Source organism: Scyliorhinus torazame, chromosome 14 (assembly GCF_047496885.1).
Source record: "Scyliorhinus torazame isolate Kashiwa2021f chromosome 14, sScyTor2.1, whole genome shotgun sequence".
In the NCBI taxonomy this organism is placed as follows: Eukaryota; Metazoa; Chordata; class Chondrichthyes; order Carcharhiniformes; family Scyliorhinidae; genus Scyliorhinus; species Scyliorhinus torazame.
In genome coordinates, this window is record NC_092720.1 from 27,270,214 (window position 1) to 27,290,112 (window position 19,899).

Below are 19,899 nucleotides of genomic sequence, written 5' to 3' on the forward strand. Positions count from 1 at the left end.
GAGAGGATCCAGCTGGGCTCTGAGTGTGGCACACGAGTCATTTTGTTGACCGTTACCCATGCACAGGGTTGCCACATTTCGCTGATTTCCATCAGTCTAGTTTTTTTCCTACCTGTCTGACTGAAGTATGACGCACACAAAGCAAGGGCACATGAAGTCAGGCACATACTGACTGTATTGTGAGAGCCGTGTGTCCAAATATTTATAACCATTTGATGTTGGTGATAATTCTATCAATATCTGAATGATTTTTTAAAAAGATAAATTTAGAATACCCAATTATATATCTTTTCCAATTAAGGGGCAATTTAACATGGTCAATCCACCTAGCCTGCACATCTTTGGGTTGTGGGAGTGAAACCCAGGCAAACTCCACACAAACAGTGACCCAGGGCCGGGATTCGAACCCAGATCCTCAGCGCCGTAGTCCCAATGCTAACCACTGCGCCACGTGCTGCCCCAATATATGAATGATTAAGCATTTTCTACAACTCATTATGAACTATTTGGCGTGTATTAAATGTATTTGATCTTATTCATGGTGTTGTGGTTAGTGTAAAAGCCTGATATCAGATTTGCGGCCCACTGGGATGAAGGAGAGTCACTCATGCGGCCCACTCACTAACATCGGTCACCCATCACTGCGATTCTGTGACGCGGTACCTCATGGAATGCTTTTGCCACTGGGAGTAGTAGAGGCCATGTACCTTTTAAGAGAAGTGTAATTTAACATTTGAGGCAAGGATATGAAGTGGGATTGAGGCAATGGAGTGTGTTATAACTATAGCAAAATGTGGACATCGGGATGATGGTTCAAATGGTACCTTTACGCCATAACTTATATGGTTCATGTTTGGTTCTACGATTATCAGAAATAAACCCAGAGGGACACCAGCATGGTCCATAGAAACCCCACGATGATGCACTGGAAACCCATAGATCCCCTCAGTCTCAACTGTATGATGGTGAGGGGAGAACTAAATGCTTCTCCACAGGGAGGAAGGGAAAATTGGATATCGGCTTCCATGTGCACATCTTAATATCCATTGACAGATTCTACTGAAAGGGGTCAAAGTCTCAGTCAATTCCCCACAATCTCAGCAGACAATAATATAGATGGGTGGAAATAAATACAAATGATCATTAAACAATTGCAATATAAAACTTTCTGCTTGTCTTCCTTACCGGAAAATTTCTGATACATGGTTTGCACCTACAGGATTCTGGGCATTTACAGGCTTCACCAACAGCACCTAGGCACTGACACAGGAGTGAGCATTTCCAAAGGTTCTCACAGCAGGTCTTGCAATCGCAGTTGGGGCAGCAGTTGCAGGGTGGGCATTTACAGCAGGGTGGGCATTTACAGTCGGGAGGGCAGCTGCAGGGTGGGCATTCACAGCAGGGTGGGCATTTACAGTCGGGAGAGCAGCTGCAGGGTGGGCATTCACAGCAGGGTCTGCATTTACAGTCGGGACACTTGCACCGTTTGCATTCACAGGCGGGGCAGCGCCTGCAAGTTGGGCACTCACGGCAGTTTTGGCAGTTACAGGTCTCACAGGGTTTGCACGGCGGGCATTCACAGAGGCGCTTGCAATCGCAGGACTCGCAGGGCTTGCACTCCTCACAGGCACGGCATTTCGGGCACTTGCAGGTGGTGCAGGGTTTGCATATCTGGCAATCGCGGCAACGTGGGCACTCGCAGTTGGCACAGGCTTGGCATGGAGGGCAGTCACGGCAGGGTCTGCAGTCGCAGGCCGGGCAAGGTTCACACTTCTGGCATTCCCGGCAGTATGGACAGTCACAGGTTGGGCAAGGACTGCAGGTGAAACATTCAGGGCATTGCTGGCATTTGCAGGATTGGCAGCGCAGTGGTGGGCATTGGCAGGAGTCACAGCAGTCCGTGCAATCATTTGTATCCCAAAATTCCAAGAATACCCATGCAGGGAAGATCATCTGTTGGTGTAAAAAAAAAAGAGACAATAACATTGCATTATATTACACATCAATTATTCATCTCCACTTTTTTCCTTGTAATTTATTGCTGGGAACTTGAAGAATCTACCCTCCTTTTGCCGAACACAATTCATTGCTGAAGGTGTAAGGAGGGTGAGTGGCTGGCTCCAAAGGTCTTTACCAATGAAGCCCCTCACCTGGCTGTTCAGGATGTGCACCAGAGCAACCTAAATCTCCTTCCTCTAGTTAAGATAAATTATAATTATCAACTGAAAGATAAGTCCAGCAATTACAGGCCAGTCAGTTTAACTTCAGTGACGGGGAAACTCTTAGAGACAATAATTATGGAAAAACATTAAGTCACATGGACAGCAGCGATTTTTGAAGAGAAAATCAAAGTTCAACTAACTTGCTGAGTGTTTTGAAGAGGTATTGGAGAAAGTTAATGAGGACAATGTTGTTGATGTGACGCACATGGACTTCCAAAAGACCTTTGGTACAGTGTCGCACAACAGACCTATGAGTAAAGTTATGACTCATGGAAGAAGAGGAACAGAAGCAACACTGATACAGCTTTGGCTGAGTGAGAGGAATCAGAGAGTCATGGTTAGTGGATTTTTGGGGGGCTGGAGGAAAGTTTGCAGTGAAACTCTCAGAGGTCGGCGTAGCGACCATTGCCTTTCCTGATATATAACAATGAACTGGACCTTGGTATCCTTCACACAGTTTCAGAATTTGTGGATGGTACCACACTTGGAAGCATTGTGAACTCAGTGAAGGACAGTGTAGAGCTTCAGTAGATCATGGACAAGTTGGTGAGATGTGCAGACAGGTGGCAGATGACGTTCAATGTAGAGAAATATGAAGTCGTTCATTTTGGTGGGATGAAAAGGGGGAACAATATAAAGTTCAGGGTATAACACGAAAGGGAGTGCCAGAGCAGATGGACCTGTGTGTATATGCATAAAGCATTGAAAGCAGCAGGACTGGTCTGGAGAGAAGTTAATAAAGCATACAGTATCATGGGCTTTATTAATAGGGACATGGAATACTACAGCAAGGAAGTTATGTTGAATTTGTACAAGTCACTCGTTTATCGTCAGCTAGAATATTGCACCTAGTTCTGGGAAGGCATTCGAGGGGATGCAGAAAAGATTCACACGTGGTTCCAGGGATAAGGAACTTCAGTTATGAACATAGATTGGAGAAGTAAGGACTGTTTTTCTTGGAGAAAATAAGTTTCTACGGAGAATTGATAGAGGTATTCAAAATCAAGAGGGGGGTGGCGCAGTGGTTAGGTGAATTGGCCACACTAACTTGCCCCTTAATTGGAATAAAAATAATTGTGTACTCCAAATGTATAAGAAAAAAAACAAAATCAAAAGGGTTTGGTAGAGAGCAAATAGGAGTAACTGTTCCCACTTATTGAACATTTGTGAATGAGAGGGCATAGATTTAAAGTAATTAGTAGAAGAAGGAAGGGTTAGATGAGGTGAAACATTTTTACACTGCAAGTGGGTAGAGTTTGGAATGTATTGCCTGAGAAGGTGGTGGAGGCAGGTTCAATCGAGGCATCCAAAAGGAATTAGACAGTTATATAAAAAGCATGAATTCCATGGTGTGGTGAATGTATTCACCTAATTCGTGAGCTGTCTGTATGGTACTGTAACCTATGACCTGGATGTGGTGACACGAGCTACTTCCAGGTCCTGTACTGTAACCCCGGTGGGCTCCGCCTCTGGCTCCGCCTTCACCTGGGCCATATATAGACCAGCCACCTGTGGGTGGCCCTCATCTGTACAACCGACTCTGGCTAGGCAAGTTCATGATTAATAAAGCCTAAAGTTCACTCGCTCTCTCAGTCGCTCGGTGAATTGACGGTACATCACATGGTTACCGGGAGAAGGCAGGGGAACGGCAATAGGTGAGGTGTTCATTCAGAGAGCTGGTGCAGATGCGAAGGGCCAGATGGCCTTGTTCTGTAACAATTCTGTGATTCTATCTTCTTTGCTTTTGTTCTAACTCAATATGAAACCTCCTACTATGAACAACTTACAACGTACAGCAAGTTTAACATAGTCAGACAACTCAATGCTCGCCACAAGAATGTTACCAGACACAATTTGACATCTAGACACAGAAGGAGATATTAGGGCCAATGACTAAAGGTTTGGTCAAAGAGGTACTCTTTACTGATTGTGTTGAAGGAAAACGAGGTAGGAAGTGAGGAAGAAACATTGAGGAAGGTAATTTCATAGTTTAGAGCCTGGGCAGTTGAAGGCATGGTTAACAAGTGTGGTGAAATTAAAATGCCTGATATTCACTGAACTATGAAAAGGGACATGATGGGTTAAACCTCATAGTCCCCCTTCTTCTATTCTTAATTTATAAAATGTTCTTATTCGATAACTTGGAAGGGGAAAATATAATCACCATTACATTTGTAAATTGTCAACAATGAACCAAGCCCAGCCTAGACTATTAAACGTTCTTAAGCAGTTATAAGGACATTTAAAAATGTTACTGGAAATCATATTCTGAGCTTTGTAGTCCCCATCTTTCCTCCTTTCCTGAAGACCCTGGGAATGAAACTGTTCTTTGCCAGTGGCACAAAGGGGGTTCATTACAAATTGTCGGCCACATTACTCTGTGCCGTATCTTCTGTACCACTGACTTCCATTGAATAGAAAATAAGGTACAGTGTATGGGACCATTTTGTGGAAGCGATGATGATCAATTTCAATCCCTAACTCTTACTGAGGTATAATTCCTTCAGCTTCTCTTTCCCTCTGCTACCTCATTGGCCATTTTTCATGTTTAATAGTCAGTGTGGGTGAGAATGCAATGACACCAGCTCCTACCTTTACCCAATGTCGACACGTACGCACTCTCTAGCAGGAGTCAATGATTTCTGATGTATAATAGGAGATTTTTCCCTTCCCTACTGCAGGGAATCTCAATGCCTGAGATGGGCTAAACCAGCACAAACCTGACATTAAATGTCCTGGATGAATGTGTACCCATATCTGCTCTCACTGTGCCATGAGGAGAACATTAGTTCTTTCAAGTATAACATCCCTCACTGAAACTAACCAGAGAAAAATATTTCAGGTTAGAAGTAAAATGATATTGAATTAGTATTAAATTGATTTGTATGTTTCCCACAGGATAGTCCTAACAAAAAGCAAGAAAGCCTGATATAACACTGGGTGTGTGGACAAATGAGGTCCTGAATAACAATTACCCATGATGGATAAGAATGTGCTTCAGTACTTTTAAAAAAATTACTTCATCAGAGTTACAAAGCCAGGGCTCAGAGTGTGGACAGGGGCAAATGCCTAATCCAGCTCCTTGTCTGCTCCAAAAAACAATTCAAATTGAATCCAATTCATGGTCTCCACAAGAGAGACAAACCAGATCCAGGCATTACACCTGACCTCACGCTCATTTTAGCCAAAAGGCCAAGAAGCAATTGTGCTTCAGCACTTTAACAAATTTCCCAAGGGCATCTGGAATTAAGACAGTGTTGACAATGACGTGTCGATCTGTACAACAACAATGTGCATTCATATAGCACATTTAACATAGCCGAATGGCAGAGGATCTTCGAGGGAACATTTCTGAACAGAAATCGGACAGGGAGCCACAGTGGAGATATTAGGACAGGTGACCAAAAGCTTTGTCAAAGATTTAGAGGATTTCAAGGAAGGAGGGAGATGTCTTCAGGAAGGAATTCTCGAACTCAGGGCCTTGTCAGTGGTAGGCCCAACCAACAATGTTGGTGTGAACAATATCAGGGATGCACAATCACCTTCATACTTGCAGTGTTCCTCAGCAGGACCAACATAACTGTGCGCAAAAATGATCCATTAACTCAGCTCCTTTTAACTGTGCACAATGAGAGCTTATTCTCTAAATGTATAATTTGAAACTGGGTAGGATTTTGGCTTTATGCAAGAAGTCTCTCATGCCAGCAGCTTAACTCTCACCAATTAGTGAATCCGAATGTAAAGTTAAACATTATTATGAAGACAGGACAGTTGTGGTGAATCAATAAGTTAAATAATATTGATTGCATTATTGTATAAAACATTTCTTATGAAATATTAATCCTGCTACTTTCTCTGCATTCCCCTAAACTTCCCAAGCTGTGAATGTCCTCCAGCAGAGACAAAGGCAGCGAGAGCAGGTGGATCAATAGTTTTTTGTTAGACAAGGGTGTTAAGTTCTCCTGATTAGGGCGACCGTTCAGTCATGATCTAATCATAAACAAGGTACGCCCAGCTTCTGTCGCGACACGACGGACTTCCTACAGAAACTCAGCACCCATGGACCAGTTGAACCAGGAACATTCCTCGTCACAATGGACGTCTCGGCACTCTATACCAGCATCCCCCATGACGACGGCATTGCTGCAACAGCCTCAGTACTCAACACCGACAACTGCCAATCTCCAGACGCTGCAACTCATACGCTTCATTCTGGATCACAACGTCTTCACCTTCGACAACAAGTTCTTCATCTAGACACACGGAACAGCCATGGGGACCAAATTCGCACCCCAATATGCCAACATCTTCATGCACAAGTTTGAACAAGACCTACTCACCGCACAGGACCTTCAACCGACGTTATACACCAGATACATCAATGACATTTTTTTCCTTTGGACCCACGGCGAAGAATCACTGAAATGACTACACAATGACATCAATAAGTTCCATCCAACTATCAGACTCACCATGGACTACTCTCCAAAATCAGTTGCATTCTTGGACACACTCGTCTCCATCAAGGACGGTCACCTCAGCACTTCGCTTTACCACAAACCCACGGATAACCTCACGATGCTCCACTTCTCCAGCTTCCACCCTAAACACATTAATGAAGCCATCCCCTATGGACAAGCTCTCCGTATACACAGGATCTGCTCAGACGAGGAGGAGCATAACAGACATCTACAGACGTTGAAAGATGCCCTCGTATGAACAGGATATGGCGCTCGACTCAGCGAGCAACAGTTCCAACGCACCACAGCAAAAAAACACACCGACCTCCTCAGAAGACAAACATGGGACACAACTGACAGAATACCCTTCGTCGTCCAGTACTTTCCCGGAGCGGAGAAACTACGACATCTTCTTCACAGCCTTCAACACGTCATCGATGAAGATGAACATCTTGCCAAGGTCATCCCCACACCCCCACTACTTGCCTTCAAACAACCGCGCAACCTCAAACAAACCATTGTTTGCAGCAAACTACTCAGCCTTCAGAACAGTGACCACGACACCACACAACCCTGCCATGGCAATCTCTGCAAGACGTGCCAGATCATCGACATGGATACCACAATTACACGTGAGAACACCACCCACCTAGTACGCGGTACATACTCGTGCGACTCGGCCAATGTTGTCTACCTCATACGCTGCAGGAAAAGATGTCCCGAAGCGTGGTATATTGGCGAGACCATGCAGACGCTGCGACAACGAATGAACGGACATCGTGCGACAATCACCAGGCAGGAATGTTCCCTTCCAGTCGGGGAACACTTCAGCAGTCAAGGGCATTCAGGCTCTGATCTCCGGGTAAGCGTTCTCCAAGGCGGCCTTCAGGACGCGCAACAACGCAGAATCTCCGAGCAGAAGCTTATAGCCAAGTTCCGCACACATGAGTGCGGCCTCAACCGGGACCTGGGATTCATGTCGCATTACATTCATCCCCCACCATCGGGCCTGCAAAATCCTACCAACTGTCCTGGCTTGACACAATTCACACCTCTTTAACCTGGGGTTACCCCATCTCTAGATCTGTAAAGATTTAATCACCTGCTAATGCTCGCATTCCAAGCATTGTCTGGCATCTTTGAATCTGTCTATATATATGTTTCTGGAACATACCTCTTCATTCACCTGAGGAAGGAGCAGCGCTCCAAAAGCTAGTGACATTGAAACAAACCTGTTGGACTTTAACCTGGTGTTGTAATACTTCTTAGTATGATCTAATTGAACAGTGAAACAGGTTTGAAGGAACTAATTAGCCTACCCAGGTCCCATTGTTATACGTTCCCATGTACACAGTTCTGAGAAGCCCTTCAAGGCTGTTACAAGGCAGTCTTCGACGGAATATTGCCAAAGAATCTGAGATTATTCATCTGATTGTCTCTTCCTCCCTGTCACCGTTACAATCCACATGGGCAAGCCATTTACGATAGTGCTACCATCAGATGTCCACTTCCCAAGCTGAACATTCGACCCTATATCCCATGGACTACAAAGTCCACCTACTTCTACCTCAAAATATCATTCATCTATTGCTGAAACCCTCATTCAAATTTTGTCACCTCCATATTTGTCTATTTCAATACTTCCCTGGTCAGTCTCCCATCCTACTAAACCTGAAGTCATTCAAACCTCTGCTGTCCTTTTCCTCTTATCTTGTACTAAATCCCTCTAGACAGATATATGAACAGGCGGGGAACAGAGGGAAGTAGATCCTTGGAAAATAGGTGACAGGTTTAGATAAAGGATCTGGATCGGCGCAGGCTGGGAGGACCGAAGGGCCTGTTCCTGTGCTGTAATTTTCTTTGTTCTTTGTTCTATTACGCCTCTCCTCGCAGGTCTATATTGTCTCCCAGTCCCAAATCCTCATTCGCATCTTTTAGTTTCTTCATGGTCCCATTCTGCTGTATCTTTGTAATTTTCTCCAGTTTTACAATGTTCTGAGAACTCTGCATTCCCTCTTGTCCCTGGTGCAAGCCACCGCTCACTTCACCTCACCAAATGAGACTCTGCCTCTCCCTCTTTCTTTCCCCACTGAAGGCCCTCCTGAAAGCCCACCTCTTTAATTAAGCTTATGCCTAGTTCCCCCAACCTTCCTCTGCCTGGTGTTAATTTTTGTCTAGTCTGCTTCTGTGAAGTGCCATAAAGGTGCTTTTATAATGGCAAGTTTTAGGTGGTCCTTAGATGGTCCATCATTCCTGTAACATTTTAAAAAAGCAACTTTTCATTTGGCCTTTTCATTTCCTAAATTGGTTAATCTTGTGGTGTCTCTGAGTGGGGTTTCCAATTTAGTAACAATCGGAACCTCTAAACAATTTCACGCTGTGGAGAAATATTCATTGACAATTGGATGTGATTATCTGACTTAATTTCGCTTTGGACCCTTACATCAAAGTATCTGCAATTGTGTCCTTTTGCAATTGCATTGTTAAACTAATTGCATTGTTAAAGACAAGTGATGATCATTGGCTGTGCCTCCAAAAAAAATAAATGGAATCGGCTGAGACAGTTGGGTGCGGGGAACTATAAAATTGTTTCTTATGTCATTGAGCTGGATGATAGAAGGAAACCTGCTAGATTACTCCTCCACCATATACTACTATTGGAATTAACATCTTACCGCTATTGGTGGGAGGAATAAGCTGGCAAAGGATATTTAAGGGGTTGACGGTGGTAAGGCAATGGCAGACATTTAAAGGACACATGATGAACTTCAACAATTGTACATCCCTGTCTGGCACAAGTGTAAGATGGGGAAGGTGGCTCAACCATGGCTAACAAGGGTAATCAGAGATAGTGTTAAAGCCAAAAAGGAGGCATATAAATTGGCAAGAAAAAAACAGCAAGCCTGAGGACTGGGAAAAATTTAAAATTCAGCAGAGGAGGATAAAGGGTTTAATGCAGAAGGGGAAAATAGAATACAACAGTAAGCTTGCAGAAAACATAAAAACTGATGGCAAAGGCTTCTATAGGTATGTGAAGAGGAAAAGACTGGTGAAGACAAATGTAGGCCCCTTACAGTTAGAATCAGGTGAATTCATAATCGGCAACAAAGAGATGGCAGATGTCTTCACTGAGGAGGACACAAATAACCTGGAAATACTAGTGGACAGAGGGTTCAGTATGAAGAAGGAACTGAAGGAAATCCTTATTAGTCAAGAAATCGTATTGGGGAAATTGATGGGATTAAAACCCGAAGAGTTCCCAGGGCCTGACGCTCTGCATCTCAGAGCACTTAAGGAAGTGGCCCTAGAAAAAGTGGATGCATTGGTAATCATTTTCCAGCATTCTATAGCCTCTGGAAGAGTTCCAATGGCTTGAGGGGTAGCTAATGTAACCCCACTTCTAAAAAAAGGAGAGAGAGAGAGAAAATGGGAATTATAGACCAGTTAGCCTGACATCAGTGGTGGGAAAATGCTGGAGTCAATTATTAAGGGTGAAATAACTGAGCATTTGGAAAGTGGGGACAGGATCGGTTCAAGTCAGCATGGATTCACGAAAGGGAAATGATGCTTGACAAATCTTCTGGAATTTTTTGAGGATGTGATCAGTAGAGTGGAGAAAGGTGAACCAGTGGATGTTGGGTATCTGGACTTTCGAAAGGCTTTTGATAAGGTCCCACACAAGACATTAGTGAGCAAAGCTAAAGCTCATGGTATTGGGGGTAATGTATTGATGTGGATAGAGAACTGGTTGGCAGACAGGAAGCAGAGAGTAGGAATAAACTGGTCTGTTTCAGAGTGCCAGACAGTGACTAGTGGGGACCCTACGGTTCAGTGCTGGGACCCCAGCTGTTCACACTATACATTAATGATTTGGTCGAAGGAACTGCAAGCAACATCTCTGAATTTGCAGACAACACTATGCTGGGTGGCAGTGTGCGCTGTGAGGAGGATGCAAAGAGGCTGCAGCGTGACTTGGACAGGCTGGCTGAGTGGGCAAATACTTGGCAAATGCAATATAATGTGGGTAAATGTGAGGCTATTCACTTTGGTGGCAAAAACAGGAAGGCAGATTGTTATCTGAATGGTGGCAATTTAGGAAAAGGGGAAGTGCAACGAGACCTGTGTGTCACGGTGGAACAGTCGCTGAAGGTTGGCATACAGGTACAGCAGACAGTGAGAAAAGCTAATGGCACGCTGGCCTTCATAGCAAAAGGATTTGAGTATAGGAGTAGGAATGCCTTGCTGCAGTTATACAAGGCCATGGTGAGGCTACACCTTGAGTATTGTGCGCAGTTTTGGTCTCCTAGTTTGAGGAAGGACATTCTTGCGATTGAGGGTGTCCAGCGAAGGTTCACCAGACTAATTCCTGGGATGGCAGGACTGACATATGAAAAAAGACTAGATTGACTGAGCTTGACTGGAGTTTAGAAGAATGAGAGGGGATCTCATTGAAATATACAAATCCTGATGGGACTTGAAAGGCTAGATGCGGGAAGAATGTTCCCCATGTTGGGGACTCAAGAACTAGGGGTCACAGCCTAAGGATAAGGGGTAAGCCATTCAGGACTGAGATGAGGAAGAACCTCTTCTCTCAGAGAGCTGTGAAGTTATAATATAACAATCCTTATTGTCACAAGTAGGCTTACATTAAAGCTGCAATGAAGTGAAAATCCTCTACTCACCACATTCCGGCTCCTGTTCAGGTACACAGAGGGAGAATTCAGAATGTCCAAATTGCCTAACAGAACGTCTTTCGGGACTAGTGGGAGGAAACCGGAGCACCCGGACAAACCCACGCAGACACGTGGAGAACGTGCAGACTCCGCACAGACAGTGACCCAGCAGGGAATCGAACCTGGGGCCCTGGCGCTGTGAAGCCACAGTGCTAGCCACTTGTGGAATTCTCTACCACAGAAAACTGTTGGGGCCAGTTCGTTGGACATAGTCAAGAGGGAGCTGGGCATGGCTCTTTTGGCTAAAAGGATCAAGGTGTATGGGAAGAAAGTGAGAGTGGGATGCTGAATTTGCATGATCAGCCACGATCAGATAAAGGGAACAGTGCTCACACACAGTGCGGCCCAGTTCCCTTAATTTATAGAATATTTCTGATGTTTTAAAAAGAGACAGACATTGACATAATGCCTGATTGTGTCTCTCAGAAACATTTCAAGGAACTTCACCCAGTGAATTAACTCCTTAAAGTTTAACACAGAAATAAAATATTGCAGATTCTCGAATCCGAATCAGAAACTAAAATTGCCGGAAATACTCAACAGATTGGACAGCATCTGTGGAGAGAGAAATTTTGGGTTCTAAAAGGTTCACTCTGTTGCTCTCCAGAAATGTTGCCTGACCTGGGGCAGAATGGTAGCACAAGTGGATAGCACTAGGGCTTCACTGCGCCAGGGTCCCAGGTTTGATTCCCGGCTGGGTCACTGTCTGTGTGGCGTCTGCACGTTCTCCCTGTGTCTGCGTGGGTTTCCTCCGGGTGCTCCGGTTTCCTCCCACAGTCTAAAGACGTGCAGGTTAGGTGGATTGGCCATGATAAATTGCCCTTAGTGACCAAAAAGAATAGGAGGGATTTGGGGGATAGAGTGGAAATGAGGGCTTAAGTGGGTCGGTGCAGACTCAATGGGCCGAATGGCCTCCTTCTGCACTGTATGTTCTATGTTCTACGCGCTTGAGTATTTCCCGCATTCTCTGATTTCACTTTACTTTTTTTAAAGTGCATTTGCTATCATTATGTGGAAAAATATTGCAGCAAGTTTTCATATTGCAAATATGTCTTACATATTCAAACCTTTCCAAAATTATAAGTATTGCTCTCTGAAAAAAAAATTGCATCTTTCAGAATGACCATCACTCGACTCCAATTATACTTACCAAAATTCCAGAACCAATAACCCCTCCCAAATACCACACGGTTGATGATACGTTCTTCTTAGCATATCGTGTGTCACCATTTGGGAAAAAGAGCAATACATTCACACAGAAACAGAGAATGGCGAGTCCAAGAAGTATTACACCGAGACATCTTGCAGTGGTTCCAGAGCATAGAAACATGGTTTCCGAATTCTGCCTCTGGAATTCCCACCTCACAGGCCGTGGTCCTTGCTGTGTTGAAAGACTTCTTCTCAACCTCTGACGCTTAAGTGTGTGTTGGGATGGACAGTCATGATGCAAGCTCTAGCCAAAGAAGACTTCTTTGCACACCATGATAGCGACTGTGTTGACCTCCGTGAAGCATAAACTGAGGTGAGCATGGCCACAGTGAAAACATTGATTTCTTTATGACACCACAGAAACTGCTCCGACGTCATAGCAGCTCTTTGACATCATAAAGAAGCCTAACTACCTCCAGTGGTTATCAGTGCTAATATGATGAACGCCATTGCTGATAACACTGTCTCCACAAAAGTATTTGGGCAATCTTTTCTCCGTTAGTACCAATGACATGCTGATGCAAGTTGTCTCAGAACACTGCGCTGCTAAGCTTGTATGTGACATCACAATGAAAACTGTGCACATATCTCCTGCTTCTCTTCCCTTCCCAAGTAAACAAAAAGGTTTGTCAAATACTTTTTTTTTATATATGAGGGAGTGGGGCCCCTGTAATTGTAGAATATGTAGTGGATAGGCTTGAGGCTAAGCCCCAATGAAGATGGAATTCCTCCATCTGTGAAGGGGAGAAAATAGCAGGGCTTAAGAGTAAGAAAGTGGTATTATTTGGATACCACTCTCAAAAGGAGAGCACAGGCACAGTGGGGTGAATGGCCTCTTTCTGCAAGGTGTCAGCCTGTGCCAGTTCAACAAAGATATCAACCTAATGGGTTAATCAATGATGAGTTAAAATAGCGGACAGAGGATTCTGATAGAACCTGCGCATACAAAACATTCCATTACACAATGCAAGTGCTGCACTGTTGGAGGTGCTGTCTTTCGCATGGGATGGTAAACCAAGGGCCATATCTGCTATCTCGGGTGTACATAAGAGATCCCTTGCCACTATTTCCAAAAAGAGCAGGCCAATATTTATCCCTTAGCCAATATAATTCAAATACATCACTTAGTGATTATCACACGACTGTTTTGTGTGAGTAATTTGGCCGCTTCATTTCCTGCAATGCAACAATGACTGCACTTTAAAAGTACGTAATTGGCTGTTGAATGGTTTATAATAATCTTTATCAGTGTTACAAGTAGGCTTATATTAACACTGCAATGAAGATACTGTGAAAATCCCCAATTCTCGGCAGCACGGTGGAGCAGTGGTTAGAACTTCTGCCTCATGGTGCCGAGGTCCCAGGTTCAACCCCGGCTCTGGGTCATGTCCATGTGCAGTTTGCACATTCTCCCCGTGTTTGCACGGGTTTCGCTCCCACAACCCCAAGGTGTGCAGGGTAGATGGATTGACCACGCTAAATTGCCCCTTACTTGGAAAAAATGAATTGGGTACTCTAAATTTTAAAAAAAAGAAAATCCTCTAGTTGCCACACTCTGGCACCTGTTCGGGTACACTGAGGAAGAATTCAGAATGTCCAATTCACCTAACAAGTATGCCTTTCTGGACTTGTGGGAGGAAACCGGAGCACCCGGAGGAAACGCACGCAGACACAGCGAGAACGTGCAGACTCCGCACAGACAGTGACCTAAATCGGGAATCGAACCTGGGACCCTGCGCTGTGAAGCAACAGTGCTAACCATTGTGCTACCGTGCCGCCCATTTATCATCTTGCAAAGACAATGCCAACAAGACGGTAGCACGGTAGCACAGTGGTTAGCACAGTTGCTTCACAGCTCCAGGGCCCCAGGTTCAATTCCCAGCTTGCACATTCTGCGTGGAGTCTGCACCTTCTCCCGTGTCTGCGTGGGTTTCCTCCGGGTTCTCCGGTTTCCTCCCACAGTCCAAAGATGTGCAGGTTAGGTGAATTGGCCATGCTAAATTGCCCTTAGTGTCCAAGAAGGTTGGGTGGGATTACAGGGTTACCGGGATATGGTGTGGGCTTGGGTAGAGTGCTCTTTCCAAGGGCCGGTGCAGACTCAATGGGCCGAATGGCCTCCTTCTGCACTGTAAATTCTATGATTCTATGATAAGAACAGAAATGCAAAAGGAGCCAAGTTGCCGATAGGTTTCGAGTTGTATCCCTGTGCTTCTTGTTAGCAAGATATAATGCAGCAAGGGATAAACGGATGATTTGTTTGGGATTTGAAACACAGTTTATCCAAAGTTCCCAAAATACTGAGTGAAGATCAAGTAGGGCGGATGGGATTTCTTAATTTCGTGAACAGAACCATGTTTTCTTCTTCAAAACAGGCAATTATCAACAATGAGAATTTGAGATCAAACCAACTGCGGCACAGAATAGACACTGGAAGGATTTAAATACAAGCATGAAAATGAAATGCTCGGGACTCAGTGAACAGCCTTGGTGCGTTATATCTTGCTAACTAGAAGTGCCGAGATACAACTAGAATCCCATCTGCAGCTTGTCTCTTTCTGTATTCCTGTTCTTGTTGTCATTGCCTCTGAAAGTTGACACATCATCCAACTCACTTAACGTCTTGCGAATAGAATTCTCGAATGATACAGCACAGAAGTAGTCCATTTGGCCCATTGCATGTATATTAGTTATTTGAAACGCTATCCAATTAGTCCCACACCCCATGCTCTTTCCCCATAGCCGTGTACATGTTTACAAGCCTTTGTAATTAATTCCCTTGGTAAGGGCAAATGCTATTTGTCCAAAATAGGTGGCTACCTGGGATAAGCCATGGACAGTGTGAATGGTGGGGTCTCATACTTACAATTAAATAATAACGCCCACAGCAACTCAGTGTGGAGAGTAGAGCTGGATGCTGCGTACGTGTTAGGCTGCAGTTCAAGTTGAGAAACTGCAAAATTGAGGTTCTGCACTGCCACCACTGGTGGGAGGGTGTAATTAGTATGTGACAAGTTTACACAGGCAGTTTCATTCATAAATGTGAACAGAGGAGCTCCTTGTGGAAACAATTAATAAAACAAAAAACAATTAACAAAAAGCAAAACTTTGGAGGCAGGGTGTGCACATAGACATTTAAAAAAAATGTGATGGATGTTTGTGTGGGAACCTGCAATTAACTCAAATTCTGTTTGGCGCAGAAGCCTCTTGCTGAAAATTGTGAGGAACCCCAGGAATTTGCCACTATGGGGGAATCCAGCACACAGAGCATTCTTCTAATGTGAATACATCTGGGCTGCAGAGCAAGTAAAAAAAGCAAAAAAAATAGATTAACTGGTTATTCACATCATTGAGGTGTATGGGATCTTGCTGTGCACACAATGACTATCGTGTTTGCCTTTATAACAAGAGTAACTATACACAAAGTATTTCAATGTGTGTAACGGAGTTGAGAGATGTAATAAGGTGTATATAACTGTAAGTTCTTGTTTTGATAATGCAGGGTATATTATTCTGAACTCTCCTCGGGATTATGCCCATCCTTCAGTGTGCGACAGTCAAGAAATAAGGGGGCAGAGGCCGAGTTCACTGGGGCTCTGTCTGGTAAGGTAAGATTCCTGGAGGGTTGAAGCATGGACAAGGCTATTGGCTTATTGAAGTTTTGCAGACAAAGCTGCGGGGGAGGGCGTTCATTGCCTCTTGCCTCATTGACTGTGACCAAACATTGCAATTCACAGCAGTGTTTCCCAGAACAGGTAGCGTTGTGGCTGCTGGCAAAATTCTGTTGACTAGGGGATCCATAGGGTTTAAGGATCAAAGGTATAACTTTTCAGCAGGTTTTTATTTGTTGGTGTATTATTCGGATGAGTATTCCCTTAGAGAACATCAGTTTCACCTCAATTTCTGGCTGCCTTGTTCGTGGCCCAGGATAAAAACACCTCATACTCCTTTTAATGACTGTGTTTGACAAAGGAATATTGGCTGGGATATGGAGAGAACTCCTTGCTCTTTATTAAACAATGCCTAGGGATTCTTAAGATCTGCACAAAATATAGCAACAGGAGGAAGAGACTTTTTGTTCAGCATTTCACCTGATGGCTGGCATCTCTCTCAATGTGTAGCAGTCACCCAGCCGGTCATAGATTATCATAGAATTTACAGTGCAGGAGGAGGCCCTTCAGCCCATCGAGTCTGCACCGGCTCTTGGAAAGAGCACTCTACCCAAGGTCAACACCTCCACCCAATCCCCATAACCCAGTAACCCCACCCAACACTAAGGGCAATTTTGGACACTAAGGGCAATTTATCATGGCCAATCCACCTAACCTGCACATCTTTGAACTATGGGAGGAAACCGGAGCACCCGGAGGAAACCCACACACACACGGGGAGGATGTGCAGACTTCGCACAGACAATGACCCAAGCCGGAATCGAACCTGGGACCCTGGAGCTGTGAAGCAATTGTGCTATCCACAATGCTACCGTGCTGTGGTCAATTGGCATTTGATAAAGGGTTGGCTTAATAGATACCCCCTCTTGGCAATATATGAGAATTTACACTCCTAGATCCGAAACCAAAATTTTGTTCTCAATAGGAAGATCGTCAGCACTTTCATGTCAGTGATGGTTTGGTGTCATTGCCGTTCTCTTCTGACATCACAAAGTGGCATAAAGATTCAATTTCTTTTTCAGTAAAGGAGGTCCAAAGTTAATTTAAATTTGACTTTTACATTCATGGCTCGAAGAAAGATGTTGCTGATGAAGAACATCTGCACAACTTATAGGTGGTAGTTTTGGACGTGTATTCCAAGGTCATGTTCAGTGGTGAAATATTTAATTGTGCATTTTCCTTTTGGCTCAGAGCTGCTATTGTTGTCTTTAAGTCAGACGGTTAGGCGTTGAAGTCTCATTGCGTTGCTGATCTTTCGGAAGAGAAGTTAAACCAAGGCCCTGTCTGCCCTCTTGGGTGGACATTAAATTCAGGTGGAATCCATAAAATACCCACGGTGCAGAGGAAGGGGGCCATTCGGCAAATCGAGTTTGTGCCGACCCTCTGAAAGAGCCCCTACCTAGGCCCAATCCCCCGCCTGTAACCCCACCTAACCTGCACATCTTTGGACTGTGGGAGGAAACCCAAGCACTCAGAGGAGGCCCACGTGACATGGGGAGAAAGTGCAAATGCCACACAAGGCCGGAATCGAACCTGGGTCCCTAGCGTTGTGAGGCAACAATCCTAACCACTGTGCCATCCATTGTGAAGAAAAATAGGGGATGATATTCCATTGTCCTGATCTACAGGTAGCTCACAATCACTACCACCACACTGCAGTTCACGGGACCTATCTGAGTGCAAGTTAGCAACAATAATAATTACTTTATAATAGTGATCAAGCGCACTTCAAAAAAAGATCTGATGAAAGATCATTTGGACAAGAAACATTAACCCTGTTTCTCACCACAGATGTTGCCTGACCTGCTGAGTATTTCCAGCAGTTTTTGCTTTTACTTCCAGCATCTACTATCATTTTTGCTTTTGTTTCAACAAAGAGTCATTGGCTGTAAAATGCTCAGAGATACCCTGAGGTTATGAAAGCTTCAAGCTGTTTCTTCTTTCTGATTTTTCAATTATTGATTTCAAATATCATTTTTTATTTTCAAATGCAAAAATTGGATTTCTTTGCGTGTGTGTGTGTGTTTGTATGTGTGTGCCTGAGCATTACTCAGGTTAATTCATTAACATGGTTTCCGCTCAATTCTGCCTCTGGAATTCCCCCTCACAGGCCGTGGTCCTTGCTGTGTTGAAAGACTTCTTCTCAACCTCTGATGCTGAAGTGTGTGTCGGGATGGGCAGTCATGATGCAAGCTCTCGCCAAAGAAGACTTCTTTGCACATCATGATAGTGACTATGGTGACCTCCGTGAAGCATAAACTGAGGTGAGCTGGCCACAGTGAAAACATTGATTTCTTTATGACACCACAGAAACTGCTCCGACGTCATAGCAGCTGTTTGACATCATAAAGAAGCCTAACTACCTCGAGTGGTTATCAGTGCTGATCTGATGAACGTTATTGCTGATAACACTGTCTCCACAAAAGTATTTGGGCAATCTTTTCTCCGTTAGTACCAATGACATGCTGATGCAAGTTGTCTGAGAACACTGCGCTGCTAAGCTTGTATGTGACATCACAATGAAAACTGTGCACATATCTCCTGCTTCTCTTCCCTTCCCAAGTAAACAAAAAGGTTTGTCAAATACTTTTTTTTTCTATATGAGGGGGTGGGGCCCCTCTAATTGTAGATTATGTAGTGGATAGGCTTGAGGCTAAGCCCCAATGAAGATGGAATTCCTCCATCTGTGAAGGGGAGAAAATAGCAGGGCTTAAGGGTTAAGAGCAAGAAAGTGGTACTATTTGGATACCTCTCTCAAAAGGAGAGCACAGGCAGAGTGGGGTGAATGGCCTCTTTCTGCAAGGTGTCAGCCTGTGCCAGTTCAACAAAGATATCAACCTAATGGGTTAATCAATGATGAGTTAAAATAGTGGACAGAGGATTCTGATAGAACCTGAGCATACAAAACATTCCATTACACAATGCAAGTGCTGCACTGTTGGAGGTGCTGTCTTTAGCATGGGATGATAAACCAAGGGCCATATCTGCTATCTCGGGTGTACATAAGAGATCCCTTGCCACTATTTCCAAAAAGAGCAGGCCAATATTTATCCCTTAGCCAATATAATTCAAATACATCACTTAGTGATTATCACACTACTGTTTTGTGTGAGTAATTTGGCCGCTGCATTTCCTGCAATGCAACAATGACTGCACTTTAAAAGTACCTAATTGGCTGCAAGGGTAGCGTCCCTGTCTCTAAGCTAGACATTCTGGGTAAACCCACCCCCGGACCTGATGGTCGAGGAAGGTGCATTCATAACGCGGTCAAACAGGTTGAGTGTCAATCTGCAAATCCTTCCAAACATGTCAATGGCTGGTGGAAAAGCTGGAGGGACTGCTGGTCAAGCACCCTTGATGTGGAGTGGTGTCCCTCAAGTTATAGGCCTCTGGCAACAGACTAGCGGCCTGTTCCGAGAATTATGGCTTTGGAAAAAGACTGCCTGAGTGTACCACTGGGTTCGGGAAGAGAATTCTAATGCGACTGGCAACGATGAGTGTTGAATGGTTTATAATAATCTTTATCAGTGTTACAAGTAGGCTCATATTAACACTGCAATGAAGTTACTGTGAAAATCCCCAATTCTCGGGCAGCACGGTGGAGCAG

The 19,899-nt window shown here is 44.3% G+C and overlaps 1 protein-coding gene across 1 annotated transcript in view; it reads right to left on the minus strand.

The window, feature by feature from the left end:
• LOC140389279 (uncharacterized) overlaps window positions 1-12,959 on the minus strand; it is a 34,703-nt gene extending 21,744 nt beyond the window's left edge. The window contains exons 1-2 of the mRNA XM_072473462.1: window positions 12,566-12,959; window positions 1,186-1,953 (exon numbers count right to left, since the gene is read on the minus strand). Coding sequence (XP_072329563.1) covers window positions 1,186-1,953; window positions 12,566-12,745 — 948 coding nt within the window. The 5' untranslated portion in view covers window positions 12,746-12,959. The remainder of the gene's footprint in view (window positions 1-1,185; window positions 1,954-12,565) is intronic.
• Between the last annotated feature and the right edge of the window lie 6,940 nt (window positions 12,960-19,899).